This window comes from Nerophis ophidion, linkage group LG20 (assembly GCF_033978795.1).
Source record: "Nerophis ophidion isolate RoL-2023_Sa linkage group LG20, RoL_Noph_v1.0, whole genome shotgun sequence".
Classification (NCBI taxonomy): domain Eukaryota; kingdom Metazoa; phylum Chordata; class Actinopteri; order Syngnathiformes; family Syngnathidae; genus Nerophis; species Nerophis ophidion.
Genome location: NC_084630.1, coordinates 42,691,383 through 42,715,382, shown reverse-complemented (window position 1 = coordinate 42,715,382; position 24,000 = coordinate 42,691,383). Strand labels below are relative to the sequence as shown.

General features: G+C 40.3%; 1 protein-coding gene across 1 annotated transcript in view; it reads right to left on the bottom strand.

The window, feature by feature from the left end:
• gna12a (guanine nucleotide binding protein (G protein) alpha 12a) overlaps nt 1-24,000 on the bottom strand; it is a 93,075-nt gene that overhangs the window by 24,925 nt on the left and 44,150 nt on the right. The window contains exon 3 of the mRNA XM_061881258.1: nt 532-582. Coding sequence (XP_061737242.1) covers nt 532-582 — 51 coding nt within the window. The remainder of the gene's footprint in view (nt 1-531; nt 583-24,000) is intronic.

The window sequence follows — 24,000 nt, the reverse complement described above, 5'->3', positions numbered from 1 at the left end:
TAGCATATGTGTGTGGCCCTTTAATGTCTGGCAGCAGGTGAGTGACGTCAGTGAGAGTGCGGGTGGGCAAGCAAGTGAGAAAGCGGTCGCTGAGGGCGGGGGAGAAATACATTGGCATCAAACTCCGTAGCTTGCTAGCTTTCTGAGACTCTTATTTTGTTAGCACAGGCAGGATGAAACAGGTCTTTTATGGTGAAGACAGGAACTGTGCAGTCGCTCTTTAGAGTTTTGACAGTAGGTACGGAGTCTCTAGAAATAAAATGTGTTTCTCTGCGTCCGCCCTGTTAGTGATTTTTTTCTTAAATATGAGCTGGCAGCAGCCAGCGTCATCTCACAAGATCCTCGGGTGCCGAGAATGTCAAACAACTGACGAAAGTGAAGTCTTGGTATGATTGATGATTGCTCATTTTTATGTCTATTTTTTAATGCCTGGCTTGAGATCGACTGACACACCCTCCGAGATCGACGTAATGGGCACCCCTGCTGTAAATGATGTACTCTATATGTGGAATGTATGATTGTAGGACTCACCAGTTGACCAATGCGCTCCAAGTTATCCAGGAAGTATTTGACCGACTCACTCTGCAGACAGACAAGGAGGGAAAAGAGCATTTAATGGGCTGAGTCATCATGTTTCACAGACATTTATAATAAACCAGTAGGGCATTTAATGCAATCTTCAAAACAAAACAACCTCCAGTGAACTGTTATACAACAATCCAAACCACTTTATAAGAACAAAGTCAATCGCTGCATCCTTTTTTTTCCCCATTTTAACCCTGGGAGGAGTTGAGGGTAGATAGTGACAGGAAACGAGGACTAACGACCTTCTACAAGGCGGTTTGTGGGAGCGACAAACGCTGTGCTGTGTGCACACTGGTGTACATTGTCAGTTACTAAGTGACCCCTTACCCACTTTTCTTTCTTTTTTTTTTATCCAGTTATTGTGTTTTGTGTTATTTTCCAGCAACGTGGACAATTACAGCAAAGTAGGCAGATAATACATAGAATGTTGGGACATCCTTCTGGGTCTTTTTTCAACAACACCCAACTTTGTTGTCAGCTGAAAACAATTACATGGAATGATTATTTGTCATTTTGACGTATATCAGTTTTTTTTGCAACTACAACATAAACTCAAATACACATAAACTACCAGTATTTACTACATAGAAATACACTAGTATGAGTCCTGATGAGTACAATTCCTGTTTACTGCGCATAATTATTTTTCTGAATTCATTAAAGAATAAAATAAATATCTCATTGGAAGTAATTCTCCCCAAATACAAACACCGTTTCCATATGAGTTGGGAAATTGTGTTAGATGTAAATACAAACAGAATACAATGATTTGCAAATCCTTTTCAACCCATATTCAGTTGAATATGCTACAAAGACAACATATTTGATGTTCAAACTGATAAACGTATTTTATTTTATTTTTTGCAAATAAATAATAATAAATAAATGGGTTGTACTTGTATAGCGCTTTTCTACCTTCATGGTACTCAAAGCGCTTTGACACTACTTCCACATTTACCCACTCACACACACTATATATATAGAGAGAGAATATATATATATATATACCTATATATATATATATATATATATATATATACATATATATATATATATATATAGAGAGAGAGAGAGAGAGAGAGAGAAGAGAGAGAGAGAGAGAGAGTCCAGTCCATAGTGGCTCTAACATAATAGTGAGAGTCCAGTCCATAGTGGATCTAACATAATAGTGAGAGTCCAGTCCATAGTGAATCTAACATAATTGTGTGAGTCCAGTCCATAGTGGATCTAACATAATAGTGAGAGTCCAGTCCATAGTGGATCCAACATAATAGTGAGACTCCAGTCCATAGTGAATCTAACATAATAGTGAGAGTCCAGTCCATAGTGGATCTAACATAATAGTGTGAGAGTCCAGTCCATAGTGGATCCAACATAATAGTGAGAGTCCAGTCCATAGTGAATCTAACATAATAGTGTGAGTCCAGTCCATAGTGGATCTAACATAATAGTGAGAGTCCAGTCCATAGTGGATCCAACATAATAGTGAGAGTCCAGTCCATAGTGAATCTAACATAATAGTGAGAGTCCAGTCCATAGTGGATCTAACATAATAGTGTGAGAGTCCAGTCCATAGTGGATCTAACATAATAGTGTGAGAGTCCAGTCCATAGTGGATCTAACATAATAGTGAGAGTCCAGTCCATAGTGGATCTAACATAATAGTGAGAGTCCAGTCCATAGTGAATCTAACATAATAGTGAGAGTCCAGTCCATAGTGGATCTAACATAATAGTGAGAGTCCAGTCCATAGTGGATCCAACATAATAGTGTGAGTCCAGTCCATAGTGGATCTAGCATAATAGTGTGAGAGTCAAGTCCACAGCGGATCTAACATAATAGTGAGAGTCCAGTCTATAGTGGATCTAACATAATAGTGAGAGTCCAGTCCATAGTGGATCTAACATAATAGTGTGAGAGTCCAGTCCATAGTGGATCTAACATAATAGTGTGAGAGTCCAGTCCATAGTGGATCTAACATACAAACCCCGTTTCCATATGAGTTGGGAAATTGTGTTAGACGTAAATATAAAGAGAATACAATGATTTGCAAATCCTTTTCAACCCATATTCAGTTGAATATGCTACAAAGACAACATATTTGATGTTCAAACTGAGAAACATTTTTTTTTTTCAAATAATCATTAACTTTAGAATTTGATGCCAGCAACACGTGACAAAGAAGTCGGGAAAGGTGGCAATAGATACTGATAAAGTTGAGGGATGCTCATCAAACACTTATTGGGAACAGCTAAGTAATTCACAAACAAGGATGGGGCGAGGGTTATCAACTTGTAAGCAAATTGTCGAACAGTTTTAGAACAACATTTCTCAACGTGCTATTGCAAGGAATTTAGGGATTTTACCATCTACGGTTCGTAAATTCATCAAAACGTTTAAAGAATCTGGAGAAATCACTGCACCTAAGCGATGATATTACGGACCTTTGATCCCTCAGGCGGTACTGCATCAAAAACCGACAGTGTGTAAGGGATATCACCACATGGGCTCAGGAACACTTCATAAAACCACTGTCAGTAACTACAGTTAGTCGCTACATCTGTAAGTGCAAGTTAAAACTCTACTATGCAAAGCCAAAGCCATTTATCAACAACACAGAGGAACGTTGCAGGCTTCCCTGGGTCCGAGCTCGTCCAAGATGGACTGATGCAAAGTGGAAAAGTGTTCTGGGGTCTGACGAGTCCACATTTCAAATTATATTTGTAAACTGTGGACGTGGTGTCCTCCGGAACAAAGAGGAAAATAACCATCCGGATTGTTATAGGCGCAAAGTTGAAAAGCCAGCATCTGTGATGGTATGGGGGTGTATTAGTGCCCAAGGCATGGGTAACTTACACATGTGTGATGGTATGGGGGTGTATTAGTGCCCAAGGCATGGGTAACTTACACATGTGTGATGGTATGGGGGTGTATTAGTGGCCAAGGCATGAGTAACTTACACATCTGCGAAGGCACCATTAATACTGAATGGTCCATACAGGTTTTGGAGCAACATATGTTGTCATCCAAGCCCCTACTTATTTCAGCAAAACAACAGCGTGGCTTCGTAAAAAAAGAGTAAGGGTACTTTCCTGGCCAGTCTGCAGTCCAGACATGTCTCCCAGGGAAAACTTGTGGCGCATTATGAAGCGTAAAATACGACAACAAGACCCCGGACTTTTGAACTACTTAAGCTGTACATCAAGCAAGAATGGCAAAGAATTCCACTTTCAAAGCTTCAACAATTAGTTTCCTTAGTTCCCAAACGTTTATTGAGTGTTGTTAAAAGAAAATGTGATGTAACAAAGTGGTGAACATGCCCTTTCCCAACTACTTTGGCAAGTGTTGCAGCCTTGAAATTCTAAGGTAATTATTATTTGCATAAAAAAAAAAGTTTATGGGTTTGAACATCAAATATCTTGTCTTTGTAGTGCATTCAACTGAATATTGGTTGAAAAAGATTTGCAAACTATTGTATTACGTTTATATTTACATCCAACACAATTTCCCAACTCATATGGAAACGGGGTTTGTATGTTTTGATATCTGACGGCGCATTTATTTGAGATCTCGTGCAAAATCTGCTTCGGCCAGCTTAGCTGCGGCGCTCACGTGGCCACGCCCCCCATTTCTTTCTTCAACAGTACGTCTCCACATTTTACCTGTCAAAAATGACAGTTGATGCCGGGAAGTCCAGTTTTTGTCCTTCTTTCCTTCCTAATCCTGTTTTGCTTGGTTTTATAACAGAGATCAAGACGCTCAACATACCTCCGTATTGCAACACCTGGAGCCTGTTCTCATTAAAGGAGCGCCGCAGGTTTGGTAATCCATTCAAATATCGCAACAGAGCGAGGCGGGATTCACCATTTCAATAAAAATCGTGCATCTTTCATTTATGTATATTGGTGCAGTTTTACATTTCTTTTTATTTCGCTGAATAAGCGTTTATTAGGGATGTAACGGTACGTGTATTTGTATTGAACCGTTTCGGTACGGGGGTTTCTGTTCGGTTCGGAGGAGTACCGAACGAGTTTCCACACGGACATATTAAGCTTAAGTCTTAACAAGCTGCTCTGCTTTCTGCCTCAGTCTCCTACACAGCAGTCAGCATTGTCCCACCCACACAACCATCCGATTGGTTACAACCATAGCGGTAACAGCCAATCAGCAGTGCGTATTCAGAGAGGTAACAACCAATCAGCAGTGAGTATTCAGAGCACATGTATTCAGCGCTTCAGCGTGGAGCACATCGGTGTTTAGCAGGGGACCATAGGCAGCTTATTCTCCCCAAATGATAATAAACACTTCCCAGTCAACTACTAGTGTCATCACTATGAGCCCGTTGACGTTCTAAAAACAAACTGCAGCTCAGCTCACTCGCAGTCCTGGCTTGAGGTGAAGGCTAATTAGCGTTTAGTGTAACGTTAGCTCATTTTCCTGTGTTTTTGTGTGTGTGTGTGTTACGGACAGTGTTGATTGAGCTGTGTTGAAGCAGCAAAAAAGGTCATGATGTTAAATCAAGAGTTTATGTCTGTAATAGTGTATATAATAATGTAAGTGCATCATTAAGCCTACATGAACTCCATGGTGGTCAGGGATGAATAGTCTCTCCTATTGCTATTGTACTATTTTTTCAGCAATAGTTACATGAATCATTAGTAATGTAGCAGCCTGGTTTTAAATGGCAGGGTCCCTGCTATCACATGTTGATACAAATATAACATTTACATGATAAAAATCAACTACAGGCTTCCCAAATGATGTGATAAATAAAGCATGATGAGTTGACTTGAAACTGTTTAATGTTGCAATTTTTTTTAAGTAGAAGAAAAGTTTTGTCGTTTTATTTCATCTAAGCAACAAGTTGAGGCAGTTTAATGTGGATTAACGTGGGCAGAATTATTACAGTGTTCCCAATGTTAAAAGGATATTTACAAATTTGGTAAATAAATAACCCAAAAATTTATATTTTGATGTTTTCTTACTGTACCGAAAATGAACCGAACCGTGACCTCTAAACCGAGGTACGTACCGAACCGAAATTTGTGTGTACCGTTAAACCCCTAGCATTTATCACTTGCATCTATAAAAACCAGTGCATATTTAGTAAGAAACAGTGAAATTTATTCCCATTACATTTATTAAATGAATACAAATGTGTGCAAAACCGCAACATAAGTGCCCTAAAATACAGGAGTTGGTTGGATTTGTCAATGAGGTGTTTCACTGTTATCAATGTCTGCATTACTTTATTTACAATAATTCAATTATCGACGTTTACTAAAGAAATGTAAGTGTCAATGTCCGAAATGCGATGCATCTGAAAATGAATTTTTTCACCAACCTCTATGGAACGACATAAATGATGACAGAAAATACATCTCTGCCAAAAATCCAAACTTTGTATAAAGTTCTTGACAAATGGGAGAGTTACTATATAAGTAAAGTAGATCAGGCAGCAGCTCACACATTCTCATACTTTCTGTTAAATGCAGGAAGAAATGAGCTTGAAAAAACTATAAACTCCGTGAAGGAGCCCAGAATTGTTTTTATTTAAATGTTCACAATATTTCAGGGTTCCTCACAAGGAAACTTTACAATGTATTAAATCCATAAACTGCAGCAACATTCTATAAAATTGAGTAAATTGTAGAAAAATCCCATAATTTCACCAATTTTCCCAGGAGATTTTCCACATTTTGAAATACAAATGTTGATGTTCCTCTTAGACACAGGTAACAAATCCCCTCATGTTTTTAGAGTTAAAGGGGAACATTATCAGCAGACCTATGTAAGCGTCAATATATACCTTGATGGTGCAGAAAAAAGACCATCTATTTTTTTAACCGATTTCCGAACTCTAAATGGGTGAATTTTGGCAAATTAAACGCCTTTCTGTTTATCGCGCTGGAGGCGATGACGTCAGAAATGACGTCGCCGAGGTAACACACCCACCATTTTCATTTTTTACACATTACAAACACCGAGTCTCAGCTCTGTTATTTTCCGTTTTTTTTGACTATTTTTTGGAACCTTGGAGACATCATGCCTCGTCGGTGTGTTGTCGGAGGGTGTAACAACACTAACAGGGAGGGATTCAAGTTGCACCACTGGCCCCAAGATACGAAAGTGTCTTCCGCCAGACCTCCATTGAATGTGCCAGAGTGTCTCCACATTTGACCGGCGATGCTAAGGCAGACATGGCACAGAGATGTATGGATAACCTGCAGATGCATTTGCAACGATAGTCAACGAAATCACAAAGGTGAGTTTTGTTGATGTTGACTGCCAGCTAATCGATGCTAACATGCTATTTACCGGCGGTGCTAAAGCAGACATGGCACAGAGATGTATGGATAACCTGTAGATGCATTTGCAACTATATTACGTTTACTTCCACCCACATTTAATGCGAAAAAAACCACTTACCAATCGACAGATTTAAGTTGCTCCAGTGTCAAAAGATGCAAAAGTCCTGATCGTTTGGTCCGCACATTTTACCGGCGATGCTAACGCAGCTATTCGGCCATGCTATGGCTATGAATAGCGTCAATAGCTATTCGCTCAATAGCTTCAGTTTCTTCTTCAATATTTTCAAACTCCAACCATCTGTTTCAATACATGCGTAATCTGTTGAATCGCTTAAGTCGCTGAAATCCGAGTTTGAATCCGAGCTAATGTCGCTATATCTTGCTGTGGTATTCCCATTGTTTGTTTACATTGGCAGCACTGTGTGACGTCACAGGGAAATGGCCAGTGTCTTCGCAGAGAGTCGAAAATAAGGCACTTTAAAGCTTTATTTAGGGATATTCCGAGACCGGTAAAATTTTGAAACAAAATTAAAAAAATACAACAAACCACTGGGAACTGATTTTTATTGTTTTAAACCCTTTTGAAATTGTGATAATGTTCCCCTTTAAATCAACCACAGCATTAGCACTGCATAAAACATTATGTCACTACTCGTCCGACGTTCCCTAAAATTATTTTTATTTAAACAAAAACAACCTCAAACCTTGTCTGACTGTTTACTGACATGTACTATTAATGTTGAAGTAACTTTTATCAGCTCCAAATCCTCCTTGACTACTAATAATTGGTATCAGCCCTGAAAAATAACATACTGGTAAATCTCTACTTTAAAAATAATAATATAAACAAGCATAACTTTGTCAAAAACTACATGTATTGTCGACATTGTTCTATTCATCAACATAAATAATTTTCTTTAGAAACTACACAAATCTCAAGAGTCCCTTTTGCTCCACAACACAACACACACACACGCACACACACACACACTCGACAGGAAACAGCTGTGTGTGTGTGTGAAGAGTGAGCAGAGACATGGGGGAGGGAGCGAGACAGAACCAAGTCACTTCAGCTGTGCCGTACAACACACACACACACACACACACACACACACACACACACACACACACACACACACACACACACACACACACAACAAACACACACACACGCAGTCAGACACAACAACATAGCTCTTATTCTTGCTGCAAAATCTGCAGATTTGCCGACTTCCTGTCCGGCTGAAAGGACAGATTGATTCAACTGTAATTCCATCAACGCCGGCCCGCACATGTTGAACAACAACCGAGGGGGAAACACGACCCCGTGACCCCGCTGCTGACCCAAGACGTCGCACTAATAGAACACACAAAGCCGCGGCCTCTGATTGGTCGGCAGAGGGGAATTCCCATATGAAAGGGACACTTGCAGACTCCTCACTTTGACTTCCACCATTACACATCCTCATTACTGACCTGGTGGACATTGCACACTCACGTCACTCCATGAGTCACAATATGAAGTTTATAACAGCGTTTGCTACTGCAGAATTACAAATAGAAAACGTACTGCTCTCTTTGTGTGTCCCAGATCACAGATCAGCAGTTTTATTGCAGTCAACACCTGAATACACACAACTATTTTCAAGGTGTGGCGGCTATGATATTGATGTGGCGGTGCACCACCATCAGTTACGTTAAAGAGGAACTGAACTGTTTTTGAAATTTTGCCCATCGTTCACAATCATTATCAAATGGGAACATTATCACAATTTCAAAAGGGTTAAAAACAATAAAAATCAGTTCCCAGTGGCTTGTTGTATTTTTTGAATTTTTTTTCAAAATTTTACCGGACTCGGAATATCCCTAAATAAAGCTTTAAAGTGCCTTATTTTCGACTCTCTGCGAAGACACTGGCCATTTCCCTGTGACGTCACACAGTGCTGCCAATGTAAACAAACAATGGGAATACCACAGCAAGATATAGTGACATTAGCTCGGATTCAAACTCGGATTTCAGCGACTTAAGCGATTCAACAGATTACGCATGTATTTAAACAGATGGTTGGAGTATGGAAATATTGAAGAAGAAACTGAAGCTATTGAGCGAATAGCTATTGACGCTATTCATAGCCATATCATGGCCGAATAGCTGCGTTAGCATTGCCGGTAAAATGTGCGGACCAAACGATCAGGACTTTCGCATCTTTTGACACTGGAGCAACTTAAATCCGTCGATTGGTAAGTGTTTTTTTCGCATTAAAAGTGGGTGGAAGGAAACGTAATATAGTTGCAAATGCATCTACAGGTTATCCATATATCTCTGTGCCATGTCTGCTTTAGCACCGCCGGTAAATAGCATGTTAGCATCGATTAGCGTAGCATGTTAGCATCGATTAGCTGGCAGTCAACATCAACAAAACTCAACTTTGTGATTTCGTTGACTATCGTTGCAAATGCATCTGCAGGTTATCCATACATCTCTGTGCCATGTCTGCCTTAGCATCGCCGGTAAAATGTGGAGAAACTCCAGCACATTCAATGGGGGTCTGGCGGCAGACACTTTGGCATCTTCGGGCCAGTGGTGCAACTTGAATCCCTCCCTGTTAGTGTTGTTACACCCTCCGACAACACACCGTCGAGGCATGATGTCTCCAAAGTTCCAAAAAATAGTCAAAAAAAGGGAAAATAACAGAGCTGAGACCCGGTGTTTGTAATGTGTTGAAAATGAAAAGGGCGGATGTGTTACCTCGGCGACGTCACATTCTGACGTCATCGCTTCCAGCGCGATAAACAGAAAGGCGTTTAATTCGCCAAAATTCACCCATTTAGAGTTCGGAAATCGGAAAAAAAAAAAGATGGTCTTTTTTCTGCACCATCAAGGTATATATTGACGATTACATAGGTCTGCTGATAATATTCCCCTTTAAGGACGTGACGACGGATGAATTTTTTGAAAAATGCATTCTGAATAGTAAATACCGTATTTCCTTGAATTGCCGCAGTATGAGCCTGCCTTGAATTACTGCCGGGTCAAACTCGCTTTGCAAAATAATTAGCGCATGCTTAGTATTACCACCTGGTCAAACTCGTGACGCCACGGGTGACACATCCCCTGTCATCATTTTCAAAATGGAGGAGGCGGATTTCAATACCGGTAATTTGAAATCGCATCAAGGGAAGAAGATTAAGAGCTATTCAATAGGATTTAAGGTCCAAGCTTACATCACACTCAATTTTTTACTGCATGCCTTTGGTAAGTGCCGGAGTGAGAAGAGGTTTTAAAATAATTAGTGCATGCTTCCTTTTACCGCATGCCTTTTGTAAGCGCAGGAGTGAGAAGAGGTTTTAAATTAATAAGCGCCCCGGCGGCAATTCAAGGAAATACGGTACATGCCATCAAAAGTCTTCTTACAGTAAAGCCTATTGGAGTCACTCTATTCTGCCTATAAAGCCCTTTAAACATCCAAACACCTCCATAAGGTTTTATTTACATGATGTAAGTATATATGTCATGTAGTAACATTCATAATAACATGTAAAATATACATGATGTAAGTATATATATCATGTAATAACATTCATAATAACATGAAATATATACATGATGTAAGTATATATGTCATGTAGTAACATTCATAATAACATGTAATATATACATGATGTAAGTATATATGTCATGTGGTAACATTCATAATAACATGTAATATATACATGATGTAAGTATATAAGTCATGTAGTAACATTCATAATAACATGAAATATATACATGATGTAAGTATATATGTCATGTGGTAACATTCATAATAACATGTAATATATACATGATGTAAGTATATATGTCATGTAGTAACATTCATAATAACATGTAATATATACATGATGTAAGTATATATGTCATGTAGTAACATTCATAATAACATGTAATATATACATGATGTAAGTATATATGTCATGTGGTAACATTCATAATAACATGAAATATATACATGATGTAAGTATATATGTCATGTGGTAACATTCATAATAACATGTAATATATACATGATGTAAGTATATATGTCATGTAGTAACATTCATAATAACATGTAATGTATACATGATGTAAGTATATATGTCATGTAGTAACATTCATAATAACATGTAATATATACATGATGTAAGTATATAAGTCATGTAGTAACTGTCAGGCTTGTCCCTGTTTGACTATGTTTTCGTTTTTTCCTCTGCATTTGTCTTTGTTTCCTCCTGTCAGCGCTCTTATTTTGTTGGTTTCCTGTCTTTCTCCCTGAGTGCTGTGTCCCCTCAGCTGCGGCTCATTGGCACCTGGCCACACCTGGTGTCAGTCAGCCCGCTCCTATTTAGACCGGTTTTGTCCTCCAGTCTGGCTGGATTATTGTCATGTATTGTCGCTCCTGTTGTGTCGTGTCTTGTCTTTGCAGCGTAGCGGTAAGCTATATTTCGGTAGCTGTTTGTAGCCGACTGTTTTTTGTTGCCTGCTTCCAGTTTGTTTTCATACTACAAGTAACGACTTCGGCCCTGCGATGAGGTGGCGACTTGTCCAGGGTGTACCCCGCCTTCCGCCTGATGTAGCTGAGATAGGCGCCAGCGCCCCCTGCGATCCCAAAAGGGAATAAGCGGTAGAAATGGATGGAAGTAACGACTTCTGTTTCCTGATTGTTATCTTCTAGCTCGCATGCTAGCTCTTTTAGTTTGTTGTCCGCCTCGTGCGCGCCTTTTGTTAGTACCCTTTTTGTTTGTTCTTGTCCTAGTATTTTAATTAAATCATATTTTCTTACGCAATTCCTGCCTCCTCTGCATCTTGGGGTTCTACACAAACTAACTCTGACAGTAAGATTCATAATAACATGTAATATATACATGATGCAAGTATATATATGTAATTTAACATTCATAATCACATGTAATATATACATGATGCAAGTATATATGTAATGTAACATTCATAATAACATGTAATATATACATGATGCAAGTATATATATGTAATGTAACATTCATAATAAAATGTAATATATACATGATGCAAGTATATATATGTAATGTAACATTCATAATAACATGTAATATATACATGATGTAAGTATATATGTCATGTAGTAACATTCATAATAACATGTAATATATAAATGATGTAAATATATGTAATGTAACATTCAAAATAACATTTAATATACACTGGATGTAAGTATATATGTCATGTAGTTACATTCATAATAACATGTAATATATACATGATGTAAGTATATATGTCATGTAGTAACATTCATAATAACATGTAATATATACATGATGTAAGTATATATGTCATGTAGTAACATTCATAATAACATGTAATATATACATGATGTAAGTATATATATCATGTAGTAACATTCATAATAACATGTAATATATACATGATGTAAGTATAAATGTCATGCAGTAACGTTCATAATAACATGTATTATATACATGATGTAAGTATATATATCATGTAGTAACATTCATAATAACATGTAATATATACATGATGTAAGTATAAATGTCATGCAGTAACGTTCATAATAACATGTATTATATACATGATGTAAGTATATATGTCATGTAGTAACATTCATAATAACATGTAATATATACATGATGTAAGTATATATGTAATATCTGGCAACCTTCATAATAACATGTAATATATACATGAGGTAAGTATATATGTCATGTAGTAACATTCATAATAACATGTAATATATACATGATGTAAGTATATATGTCATGTAGTAACATTCATAATACCATGTAATATATACATGATGTAAGTATATATGTAATATCTGGCAACCTTCATAATAACATGTAATATATACATGAGGTAAGTATATATGTCATGTAGTAACATTCATAATAACATGTAATATATACATGATGTAAGTATATATGTCATGTAGTAACATTCATAATAACATGTAATATATACATGATGTAAGTATATATGTCATGTAGTAACATTCATAATAACATGTAATATATACATGATGTAAGTATATATGTCATGTGGTTACATTCATAATAACATGTAATATATACATGATGTAAGTATATATGTCATGTGGTTACATTCATAATAACATGTAATATATACATGATGTAAGTATATATGTCATGTAGTAACATTCATAATAACATGTAATATATACATAATGTAAGTATATATGTAATATCTGGCAACCTTCGTAATAACGTAATATATACATGAGGTAAGTATATATGTCATGTAGTAACATTTATAATAACATTTAATATATATGTATTTGGCTCATTTTAAGCATACGCGGGGCATTAATTTCAAACAGGCATCACAATGTTCACTTTCTTTTAACAACATCACTGATTATGACTCACTGCCTGCTTCAGGAGAGCCAACAAACCAAGTGTCTTTCCATATCGTTCTCACCAATTCCGGGTCTAGATTGACTGTCAACTTGTCAAATCACATCCTCGTCTTTTTACTATTCAGGTGAGAGGCATGTTTAATGATCGTCAATAAACTTACAGGGAGCAGGGAAGCGAGGAAGCAGCAGACCACTCGATGATGTCAACACATGGACACAGGAAGTGATCACGGCGCCAGCTCGGTGGCTTAGTGGTCAGAGTGTCTGCTCTGAGATCGGGAGGTTGTGAGTTCAAACCCCGGCCGAATCATACCAAAGACTATAAAAAATGGGAGCCATTACCTCCCTGCTTGGCACTCAGCATCAAGGGTTGGAATTGGGGGTTAAATCACCAAATGATTCCCGAGCGCGGCCACCGCTGCTGCTCACTGCTAACCTCCCCTCACCTCCCAGGGCATGAACAAGGGGGAGGGTCAAATGCAGAGGATCATTTCACCACACTTAGTGTGTGTGACAATCATTGCTACTTTAACTTTAATAAATAGTTTGTATGTGTTAGCGCTTATAATAACAATATCACAAATACTTGTTAATATTCAAGCCACATTGGTTTTTTTTGGGTTGTTTTTTATTGTGTTTTATGGGCGGAATAGAGGACTTCCCATTGGCTGCGCTGTAAGCGGACTTATTTCCATCCATCCATTTTCTACTGCTTGTCCCTCTTGTATGGCAGGGGGTGCTGGAGCCTATCTCAGCTGCATTCGGGCAGAATGAGTTATAATAGTTAGAATTCATTTTTAAAAATCTATCCGTCCCCATAGGGAGGTGTTTAGGGCACGTCCAACCGGTAGGAGGCCACGGGGAAGACCCAGGACACGTTGGGAAGACTATGTCTCCCGGCTGGCCTGGGAACGCCTCGAGATCCCCCGGGAAGAGCTAGACGAAGTGGCTGGGGAAAGGGAAGTCTGGGTTTCCCTGCTTAGGTTGTTGCCCCCGCGACCCGACCTCGGATAAGCGGAAGAAGATGGATGGATGGATATCCGTCCCCATGTCTTTCATAATGATCATGAACAATAGGCCTCATTGCAAAAACAGTACATTTCCCCTTTAAAAGAACTGATGGTGGCGCACCACCACGACAATATCATAGCCGCCACACCTTGAACATATTTTTTTTTTTCAATGTGACAACAAAATAAAGTAATATAATAAATGAAAACCTTATTTTGACACTCATATGACCTATATAACCAGTCACTGCTGGGTATTTTGAATTGTATTAAAAGAGTACCGAGAACAGATTGATTCTATTTGTGTATTTCTGGAGCAAAATGGTTTCAAAAGTCGAGCAAACAAGGCAAGACAGGCATCAAATCTGTGCAGTGGAGTTTGGCACCATCCACTTTTCCCACCGCGCCGACCGAGTCTTTCTCCCCTTGTTTGTTTAAAACTGTGCCTCATGTCGACGGGGACAGGATACAGTGACACTCCAGCAGTAAACCATTATGAAGTGTGTGTGTGAGCGTTTACAGCCTTTGTACTGTACATCTCTTCCACGCACACACACCATACTTGCCAACCCTCCCGCATTTTCCGTAAGACTCCCGAAATTCAGCGCCTCTCGCGAAAGCCTCCCGGGACAAATTTTCTCCCGAAAAAGTCATGAAATTCAGGCGGAGCTGGAGGCCACGCCCCTTCCCACTCCAGGCGGACCTGAGTGACGTGTCGACAGCCTGTTTTCACATCCGCTTTCCCACAATATAAAGAGCGTGTCTGCCCAATGACGTTATAACTGTAGAACGATTGAGGGCGAGTTCTTGGTTTCCTATGTGGGTTTATTGTTAGGCAGTTTCATTAACGTCCTCCCAGCGCGGTAACAACACACAACAACAGCAGTCGCGTTTTCGTTTACCGTAAAGCAGTTTGTCTGCCGTAAACAGCAATGTTGTGACACTCTTAAACAGGACATTACTGTCATCTACTGTACATGCATATGTGACAATAACATCTACAACTTTTAGAAAGTTCAGTGCACAACTAAACACACAACAAGGAGACGAAGCAGAAGAACGAGGAAGATACAGCCATGGCGATGCAGACGACAAGTAAGATGAAGAAATACGCTTGTAAGTTCCAAGCCACAGCTGCAATTGGACCTGGATAGCCTCCGGGAAGAAGTAGTGGACTACCAAGTGCTTTGCAGTGGAGATCTTCCTCAGGAAGCTAAAGATTGACCGGTTTTGGGTCATACTAGGGAGAGATGGAAGATCCCAGACTCTAGTGCATTTGATAAATGCACTTTTGTGCGTGCCACACAGCAATGCATCGTCAGAGAGGGTGTTCAGCATGGTTAGAAAAATAGTGACAGAGAATAGAACAAGGATGGACAATTCAACCCTTAACTCAACAATGAGTAGATGAGTGTTATGTGTGTGTATATGTGTAAATAAATGAACACTGAAATTCAAGTATTTCTCATATATATATATATATATATATATATATAGCTAGAATTCACTGAAAGTCAAATATTTCCTATATATATGGGAACGCCTCGGGATCCCCCGGGAAGAGCTAGACGAAGTGGCTGGGGAGAGGGAAGTCTGGGTTTCCCTGCTTAGGCTGTTGCCCCCGCGACCCGACCTCGGATAAGCGGAAGATGATGGATGGATATATATATATATAGGAAATACTTGACTTGGTGAATTCTAGCAGTAAATATACTCCTCCCCTCTTAACCACGCCCTGGCCCCACCCCCGACCCCAACCCACAAAATCGGAGGTTGGCAAGTATGACACACACACACACAAACACCCAAACACAAACACACGCACACACACACGCACACACGCACACACACACACACACACACACACACACACACACACACACACACACACACACACACACACACACTTGTGTATGTGTTTCCTTCTTGAGACCTGAGGAAAAATACCTCCCTCTTTGTAGATATATAAAGATGTGTATTTACAACATTATCAATATATACACTGTGATGAGGTGGCGACTTGTCCAGGGTGTACTCCGCCTTCCGCCCAAGTGCAGCTGACATAGGCTCCAGCGACCCACCCCCACGAGCCCAAAAGGGACAAGCGGTCGAAAATGGATGGATGGATAATATATATATACTATCCAATTATAAAAAAGCTTGTTGTGAAAAATGAGTTGGAATTTCACAAGAAAAAGGTCACAATCTCACAAGAAAAACTTAGAATTTTGGCAGTATTATAATGAAAGTTTTCATTTTACTCAACGCAGGTCAAAATTTGACAAGAAAAACAGAACAATTGTGCAATATTATGATAAAAGTTGGAATTTTACTCAATAACAGTTGCAATTTTACAAGAAAAGCTTAACATTTTGGCAATCGTATTAAAACACTCATAATTTTACTAAACAAAAGTCACAATTTTCTGAGAAAACTTACAAATTTTTGGCAATATTATAATAATAATCAGAATTTTATTTGGAAAAATTTTGACATAAGTCCTCATTTTACTCAAAAAAAGTCACTATTCTACAAGGACAACAAAAACATTGGCAATATTGTGATAAAAGTCAGAATTTAATGACAAATCTCACCACTTTGCAAAAAAGTAATAATTTTACGAGAAAATATTGCAATATTACAGAAACACAAAGAATATGAGAAATGTTTCTCCAAAAAAGTCAATACATTGTAAGAAGAAGACTACTTTTAGTTAATTTTTATTTTTTTAAATCTTTTGTTCATAATTGTTTTTTCCATCCATTTTCTACCGCTTATTCCCTTTCGGGGTAACGGGGGGCGCTGGCGCCTATCTCAGCTACAATCGGGCGGAAGGCGGGGTACACCCTGGACAAGTCGCCACCTCATCGCAGGGCCAACACAGATAGACTGACAACATTCACACTCACATTCACACACTAGGGACCATTTAGTGTTGCCAATCTACCTATCCCCAGGTGCATGTCTTTGGAAGTGGGAGGAACCCACGCATTCACGGGGAGAATATGCAAACTCCACACAGAAAGATCCCGAGCCTGGATTTGAACCCAGGACTGCAGGACCTTCGTATTGTGAGGCAGACGCAGTAACCCCTCTACCACCGTGAAGCCCTAATTGTTTTTTAATCTTCATTATTTACTTCAAGTTATTACAGTACGTCTCTATATACATATTTTTTTTAATGTATTTTGGCTGAAGGGGTGCATTTCAATTTCTACACACACTTGTTATTATACATGACAGCCAGAGGGGGAGTACTTTTAAAAGTGACACAGTCAATTTGAAAAATGCCTCCTTTTTGGGACCACCCTCATTTTGATAGATTTCCCCAGCAGGGGTCCAAATGAGACATTCTCTATTAGATGCAATAGTTTTTTGTATTGGGACCATGATTTATGTCATCACTTGTTCACACCTCCTCATATGGAAGATATTATTCCTTCTTGACATCAAGAAGGGTAGAATTACAAGAACACTCACGCGCGACACATTAAGAAGTGAAAGCTCTGTTAATAAGAGACAACATACCGTATATCCTTGAATTGCCGCCGGAGCGCTAATTAATTTAAAACCTCTTCTCACTCCGGCGCTTACCAAAGGCATGCGGTAAAGGCAAGCATGCACTAATTATTTTAAAACCTCTTCTCACTCCGGCGCTTACCAAAGGCATGCAGTAAATTTAGGCCTGCGCTTAAAAATTTGAGTGTGATGTAAGGATACCATCATGAAAAGCACATTTAATAAAAATAAACGTTATTATGGTCTTACCTTTACTTATAAAGGAAGTCCATGCGCAGCTCCTTCTGATCCAAAGCATCGATAACTTGTTTATAGAAGTCTTCCTTATCTTTCTTCAGTTTTAAGAGTCTCTGTCTCGATGGAGATCTTCCTTTATTACCTCCTGCTTCGATTGAAAGTCCAGTTTAGAAAACTGTTTTATTTTAGATATGTAATCCTCCATGTTAAAAGTGCAAGCAAGTGGAAAAAATAAACACACGCTGCTCACTCTTGCTGCTTGTTGTCACTTCTTCTACAGCCGAGTAGTCGCAAGAAGGATCACTAGCACCCTCTACCACCAGGAGGCGGGAGTCATTTAATGACTCATATTTGACACACGCAGCTACAGTATATTAATAAAACATAGCTGCTTACTGTTATTTTTAGCATATTCAATAGCGTGGACCTTAAATCCTACTGAATAGCTCTTAATCTTCTTCCCTTTATGCGATTTCAAATGATTGAAATCAGCCTCCTCCATTTTGAAAATGATGACAGGTGAAGTGTCACTCGTGACGTGACCAGTTTGACCCGGCGGAAATTCTAGGCATATGCTAATTATTTGGCGAAACGAGTTTGACCCGGCGGAAATTCTAAACTGTTCCTCCTGAATCTTCGGATTCAGAATGAACAGTGTGGTTTTCGTCCTGGTCGTGGAACTGTGGACCAGCTCTATACTCTCGGCAGGGTTCTTGAGGGTGCATGGGAGTTTGCCCAACCAGTCTACATGTGCTTTTTGGACTTGGAGAAGGCATTCGACCGTGTCCCTCGGGAAGTCCTGTGGGGAGTGCTCAGAGAGTATGGGGTACCAGACTGTCTTATTGTGGCGGTCCGCTCCCTGTGTGATCAGTGCCAGAGCTTGGTCCGCATTGCTGGCAGTAAGTCGGACACATTTCCAGTGAGGGTTGGACTCCGCCAAGGCTGTCCTTTGTCACCCATTCTGTTCATAACTTTTATGGACAGAATTTCTAGGCGCAGTCAAGGCGTTGAGGGGTTCCGGTTTGGTGGCCGCGTGATTAAGTCTCTGCTTTTTGCAGATGATGTGGTCCTGATGGCTTCATCTGGCCGGGATCTTCAGCTCTCACTGGATCAGTTCGCAGCCGAGTGTGAAGCGACCGGGATGAGAATCAGCACCTCCGAGTCCATGGTTTTCTCCCGGAAAAGGGTGGAGTGCCATCTCCGGGTTGAGGAGGAGACCCTGCCCCAAGTGGAGGAGTTAAAGTACCAATGAGTCTTGTTCACGAGTGGGGGAAGAGTGGATCGTGAGATCGACAGGTGGATCGGTGCGGCGACTTCAGTAATGCGGACGTTGTACCGATCCGTTGTGGGGAAGAAGGAGCTGAGCCGGAAGGCAAAGCTCTCAATTTACCGGTCGATCTACGTTCCCATCCTCACCTATGGTCATGAGCTTTGGGTCATGACCGAAAGGATAAGATCACGGGTACAAGCGGCCGAAATGAGTTTCCTCCGCCGTGTGGCGGGTCTCTCCCTTAGAGATAGGGTGAGAAGCTCTGCCATTCGGGAGGGACTCAAAGTAAAGCCACTGCTCCTCCACATCGAGAGGAGCCAGATGAGGTGGTTCGGGCATCTGGTCAGGATGCCACTCGAACGCCTCCCTAAGGAGGAGTTTAGGGCACGTCCAACCGGTAGGAGGCCACGGGGAAGACCCAGGACATGTTGGGAAGACTCTGTCTCCCGGCTGGCCTGGGAACGCATCGGGATCCCCCGGGAAGAGCTAGACCAGTGGTTCCCAAAGTGGGCGGTACCGCCCCCAGGGGGGCGGTGGAAAGATCTGGGGGGACGGTGAGGAAGAAGGGGGCGGTAGGGGGGCGGCAGTCCGAAGTCGAAGTCAGAAGTTCGAACGTTTGTTTGACGATTTGTACACAACACGTGCAGCAGGACGAGTCAGTGGACGACGCATCAGGGCCCGGTTACCACACGCCAACATCATATTTAGTAGAACGGGGCTTCAGTGCAGTCGCCTTGCTTCTTTCCAAGCAAAGAAACCGACTGAAAATTACTGACCGCGGGGATCTATGACTTCTTCTTAGTGAGTTCCAGCCTGATGTTGAGAAGCTTATGTCCCTGCACCAAGCACATCCATCCCATCAATATTAAGTGTGAGACAATGAAGGTTACTGGTGGAATGTTTATTTACCATTCTATGTTGCTGAAACAGTTAAAACTGCTAAAAAATACATTGGTTTACTAAATTGGGTTTTATTTGTGAAATACACATTTGTGTATGTAACGGGGTGGGGCGGGGGGGCGCTAGGAATTCACTGGGGAGCCAAGGGGGCGCCAGCCTGCAAAAGTTTGGGAACCATTGAGCTAGACGAAGTGGCAGGGGAGAGGGAAGTCTGGGCTTCCCTGCTTAGGCTGCTGCCCCCGCGACCCGACCTCGGATAAGCGGAAGAAGATGGATGGATGGAAATTCTAGACATGCGCTATTAAAAATATATTTTGCGAAACGAGTTTGACCCGGCGTTAATCCTGAGCCGGCGGTAATGCTAAGCATGCGCTAATTATTTTGCGAAACGAGGCAGTAATTCTAGGCAGGCGCATACTATACACCCGGCGGCAATTCAAGGAAATACGGTGATGCAACGGCTGCCTACTTTCTGTCAACCAAAGGAGTCTGGCTGCCATATCAAAGTAATCAGAGGCCCGCAAGTCAACAAAATCCCTCTGCTCTGCCCATCCCCCGACTTTTCCCTTCTTTCTCTCCCTGCGGTGTCTGTTCGGGGCCGAGCCTGGGAACAGCAGATAGAAAAAAAAGCTCTGCGGGAGAGAAGAGGGAGGGAGAGGGAGGATGGGCGGGGGCAGAATGTAACGTTTGTTTATCTATTTATTGGTTGTGGCGTATGGCGTTGTGTGAGTGACCGCAGAGAAGTCAAAACATGGCTGTACCGTGCTCCAGTGAAGGGATAACAGTCCAAATCAACAAGACTCTAGTGCACAGTGAATAACTAGTGAATGTTTGGGGGTGGTCGCAGAGGTTTGGGCGCAAATTGACAACCACGCTTCCGTCCGTCTACCCCAGGGCAGCTGTGGCTACAAATGTAGCTTACCACCATCAACGGGTTATTGAATAATGGCTTCTCAGTTCTCTGTGAAGCGCTAAATAAATCGAATCCAGTGGTATTATGTACAAACCCCCTTTCCATGAGTTGGGAATTTGTGTTTGATGGAAATATAAACAGAATATAGTTGAATATGCTACAAAGACAACATATTTGATGTTCAAACTGATAAACTTTTTTTTTTTTTCAAATAATCATTAACTTTAGAATTTGATGCCCGCAACACGTGACAAAGAAGTTGGGAAAGGTGGCAATGAATACTGATCAAGTTGAGGAATGCTCATCAAACACTTATTGGAACATCCCACAGGTGTGCAGGCTAATTGGGAACAGGTGGGTGCCATGATTGGGTATAAAAACAGCTTTCCAAAAAATGCTCAGTCTTTCACAAGAAAGGATGGGGCGAGGTACACCCCTTTGTCCACAACTGCGTGAGCAAATAGTCAAACAGTTTAAGAACAACGTTTCTCAAAGTGCAATTGCAAGAAATTTAGGGATTTCAACATCTACGCTCCATAATATCATCAAAAGGTTCAGAGAATCTGGAGAAATCACTCCACGTAAGCGGCATGGCTGGAAACCAACATTGAATGACCGTGACCTTCCATCCCTCAGACGCCACTGTATCAAAAACCGACCACAATCTCTAAAGGATATCACCACATAGGCTTAGGAACACTTCAGAAAACCACTGTCACTAAATACAGTTTGTCGCTACATCTGTAAGTGCAAGTTAAAGCTCTACTATGCGAAGCGAAAGCCATTTATCAACAACATTCTACAGATTTTCTAGATTTGCCAGAATACTTTTTTTGAATTTTAATCATTAGTTTGAAGACATATTTCACAAATATTCTTCGTCGAAAAAACAGAAGCTAAAATTAAGAATTGTTTAGGGCACGTCCAGCTGGTAGGAGGCCACGGGGAAGACCCAGGACACGTTGGGAAGACTATGTCTCCCGGCTGGCCTGGGAACGCCTCGGGATCCCCCGGGAAGAGCTAGACGAAGTGGCTGGAGATAGGGAAGTCTGGGCTTCCCTGCTTAGGCTGCTGCCCCCGCGACCCGACCTCGGATAAGCGGAAGATGATGGATGGATGGATTAAAATGTATTTATCATTCTTTACAATAAAAAAAAAATACATTGATTTAAATTGTCAGGAAAGAAGAGGAAGGAATTTAAAAGGTAAAAAGGTATATGTGTTTAAAAATCCTAAAATAATGATTAAGGTTGTATTTTTTTCTTTAAAATTGTCTCTCTGAAAGTTATAAGAAGCAAAGTAAAAAAATAAATTAATTTATTTAAACAAGTGAAGACCAAGTCTAAAATATTTTTTGGGGTTTTCAAATTTTATTTGAGTTTTGTCTCTCAGAATTAAAAATGTCAAGCAAAGAGAGACCAGCTTGCTAGTAAATAAATACAATTTAAAAAATAGATGCAGCTCACTGGTAAGTGCTGCTATTTGAGCTATTTTTAGAACAGGCCAGCGGGCGACTCATCTGGTCCTTACGGGCACCGCGTTGGTGACCCCTTTATAGTGTACAAACCTTCACTAATATATGGACTTTTGTCGAAACATTAACCATTTATTCATATTTACATTATTTCTTAAGGAAAAATGAGTTTCACTCTATGGTCTTTTCGATTTACAAACCCTGTTCAGAAACCAATGAAGTTCGTAAAGCAAGGTTCTACAAATACTTGTGTAAACATTCAAGTCAATTATAATGTAGATGCTATCTCCGAAAGAAGCATTCAAGTCCCAACTTAAAACTCATTCTTATCCTTAAGCCTTTAAAGCAGGGGTGTCAAACTCAAATACAGAGTGGGCCAAAATTTTAAACGGAACAAAGCCACAGGCCAAGGTTGTACAAATTAACCTTTTAATTGGGACCCAAACAAGTTTTGCATTAAATATTGAACAAGCAAGGCTTATATAACTTTAGTGACATGCAAAATCCAGTTTCAAATAATAATAATAATAATTAAAAGAATATCAATGGCATATCAAATAAAATCTAAATAAAAATGTTATGCATTTTTTTCTGTTTGCAATCTTCTGAGGTAAATATAATTTTTTTCCACAGGCTAATAATAAATTTGAAAATAAAATAACAATAATGAATGAACCAAACATTCAAGCCTTGAAGTAGCAAGAGAAAATGCATGAATAAAACGTTAATTATTGGTCAGTTTGCTGGAAGTTTCCCGGAAGAGTTAGTGCTGCAAGGGATTCTGAGTATTTGTTCTGTTGTGTTACGGTGCGGATGTTCACCCGAAATGTGTTTGTCATTCTTGTTTGGCATGGGTTCACAGTGTGGCGCATATTTGTAACAGTGCTAAAGTTGTTTATACGGCCACCCTCAGTGTGACCTGTATGACTGTTGACCAAGTATGCCTTGCATTCACTTGTGCATGTGTGTGTGTGTGTGTGTGTGTAAAAGCCACAAATATTGTGTGACGCGCTGTTAGTATGGAGGAAAAGCGGACGTGACGACAGGTTGTAGAGAACGCTAAAGGCAGTATATAGTTGTCCAGGTGGAAATCGGTATAAATTCGGAAGAATGGTTGCCCCGGGAGATTTTCGGGGGAGGGGGGGGCACTGAACTTCGGGAGTCTACCGGGAAAATTAGGAGGGTTGGCAAGTATGAGTATTAACGGTGAATGCCGTGTTACAGCGGCACCGACGCTGTATAACACCGGCGGGCCAGATCTAATGCTAAATTGATATTGCCTCAAGGGCCAAATTAAATTACACGGCGGGCCGGGTTTGGCCCGCGGGCCAGAGTTTGACACCCATGCTTTAAATAGACCGCTTTTTTAGACCAGTTGATCTGCTGTCTCTC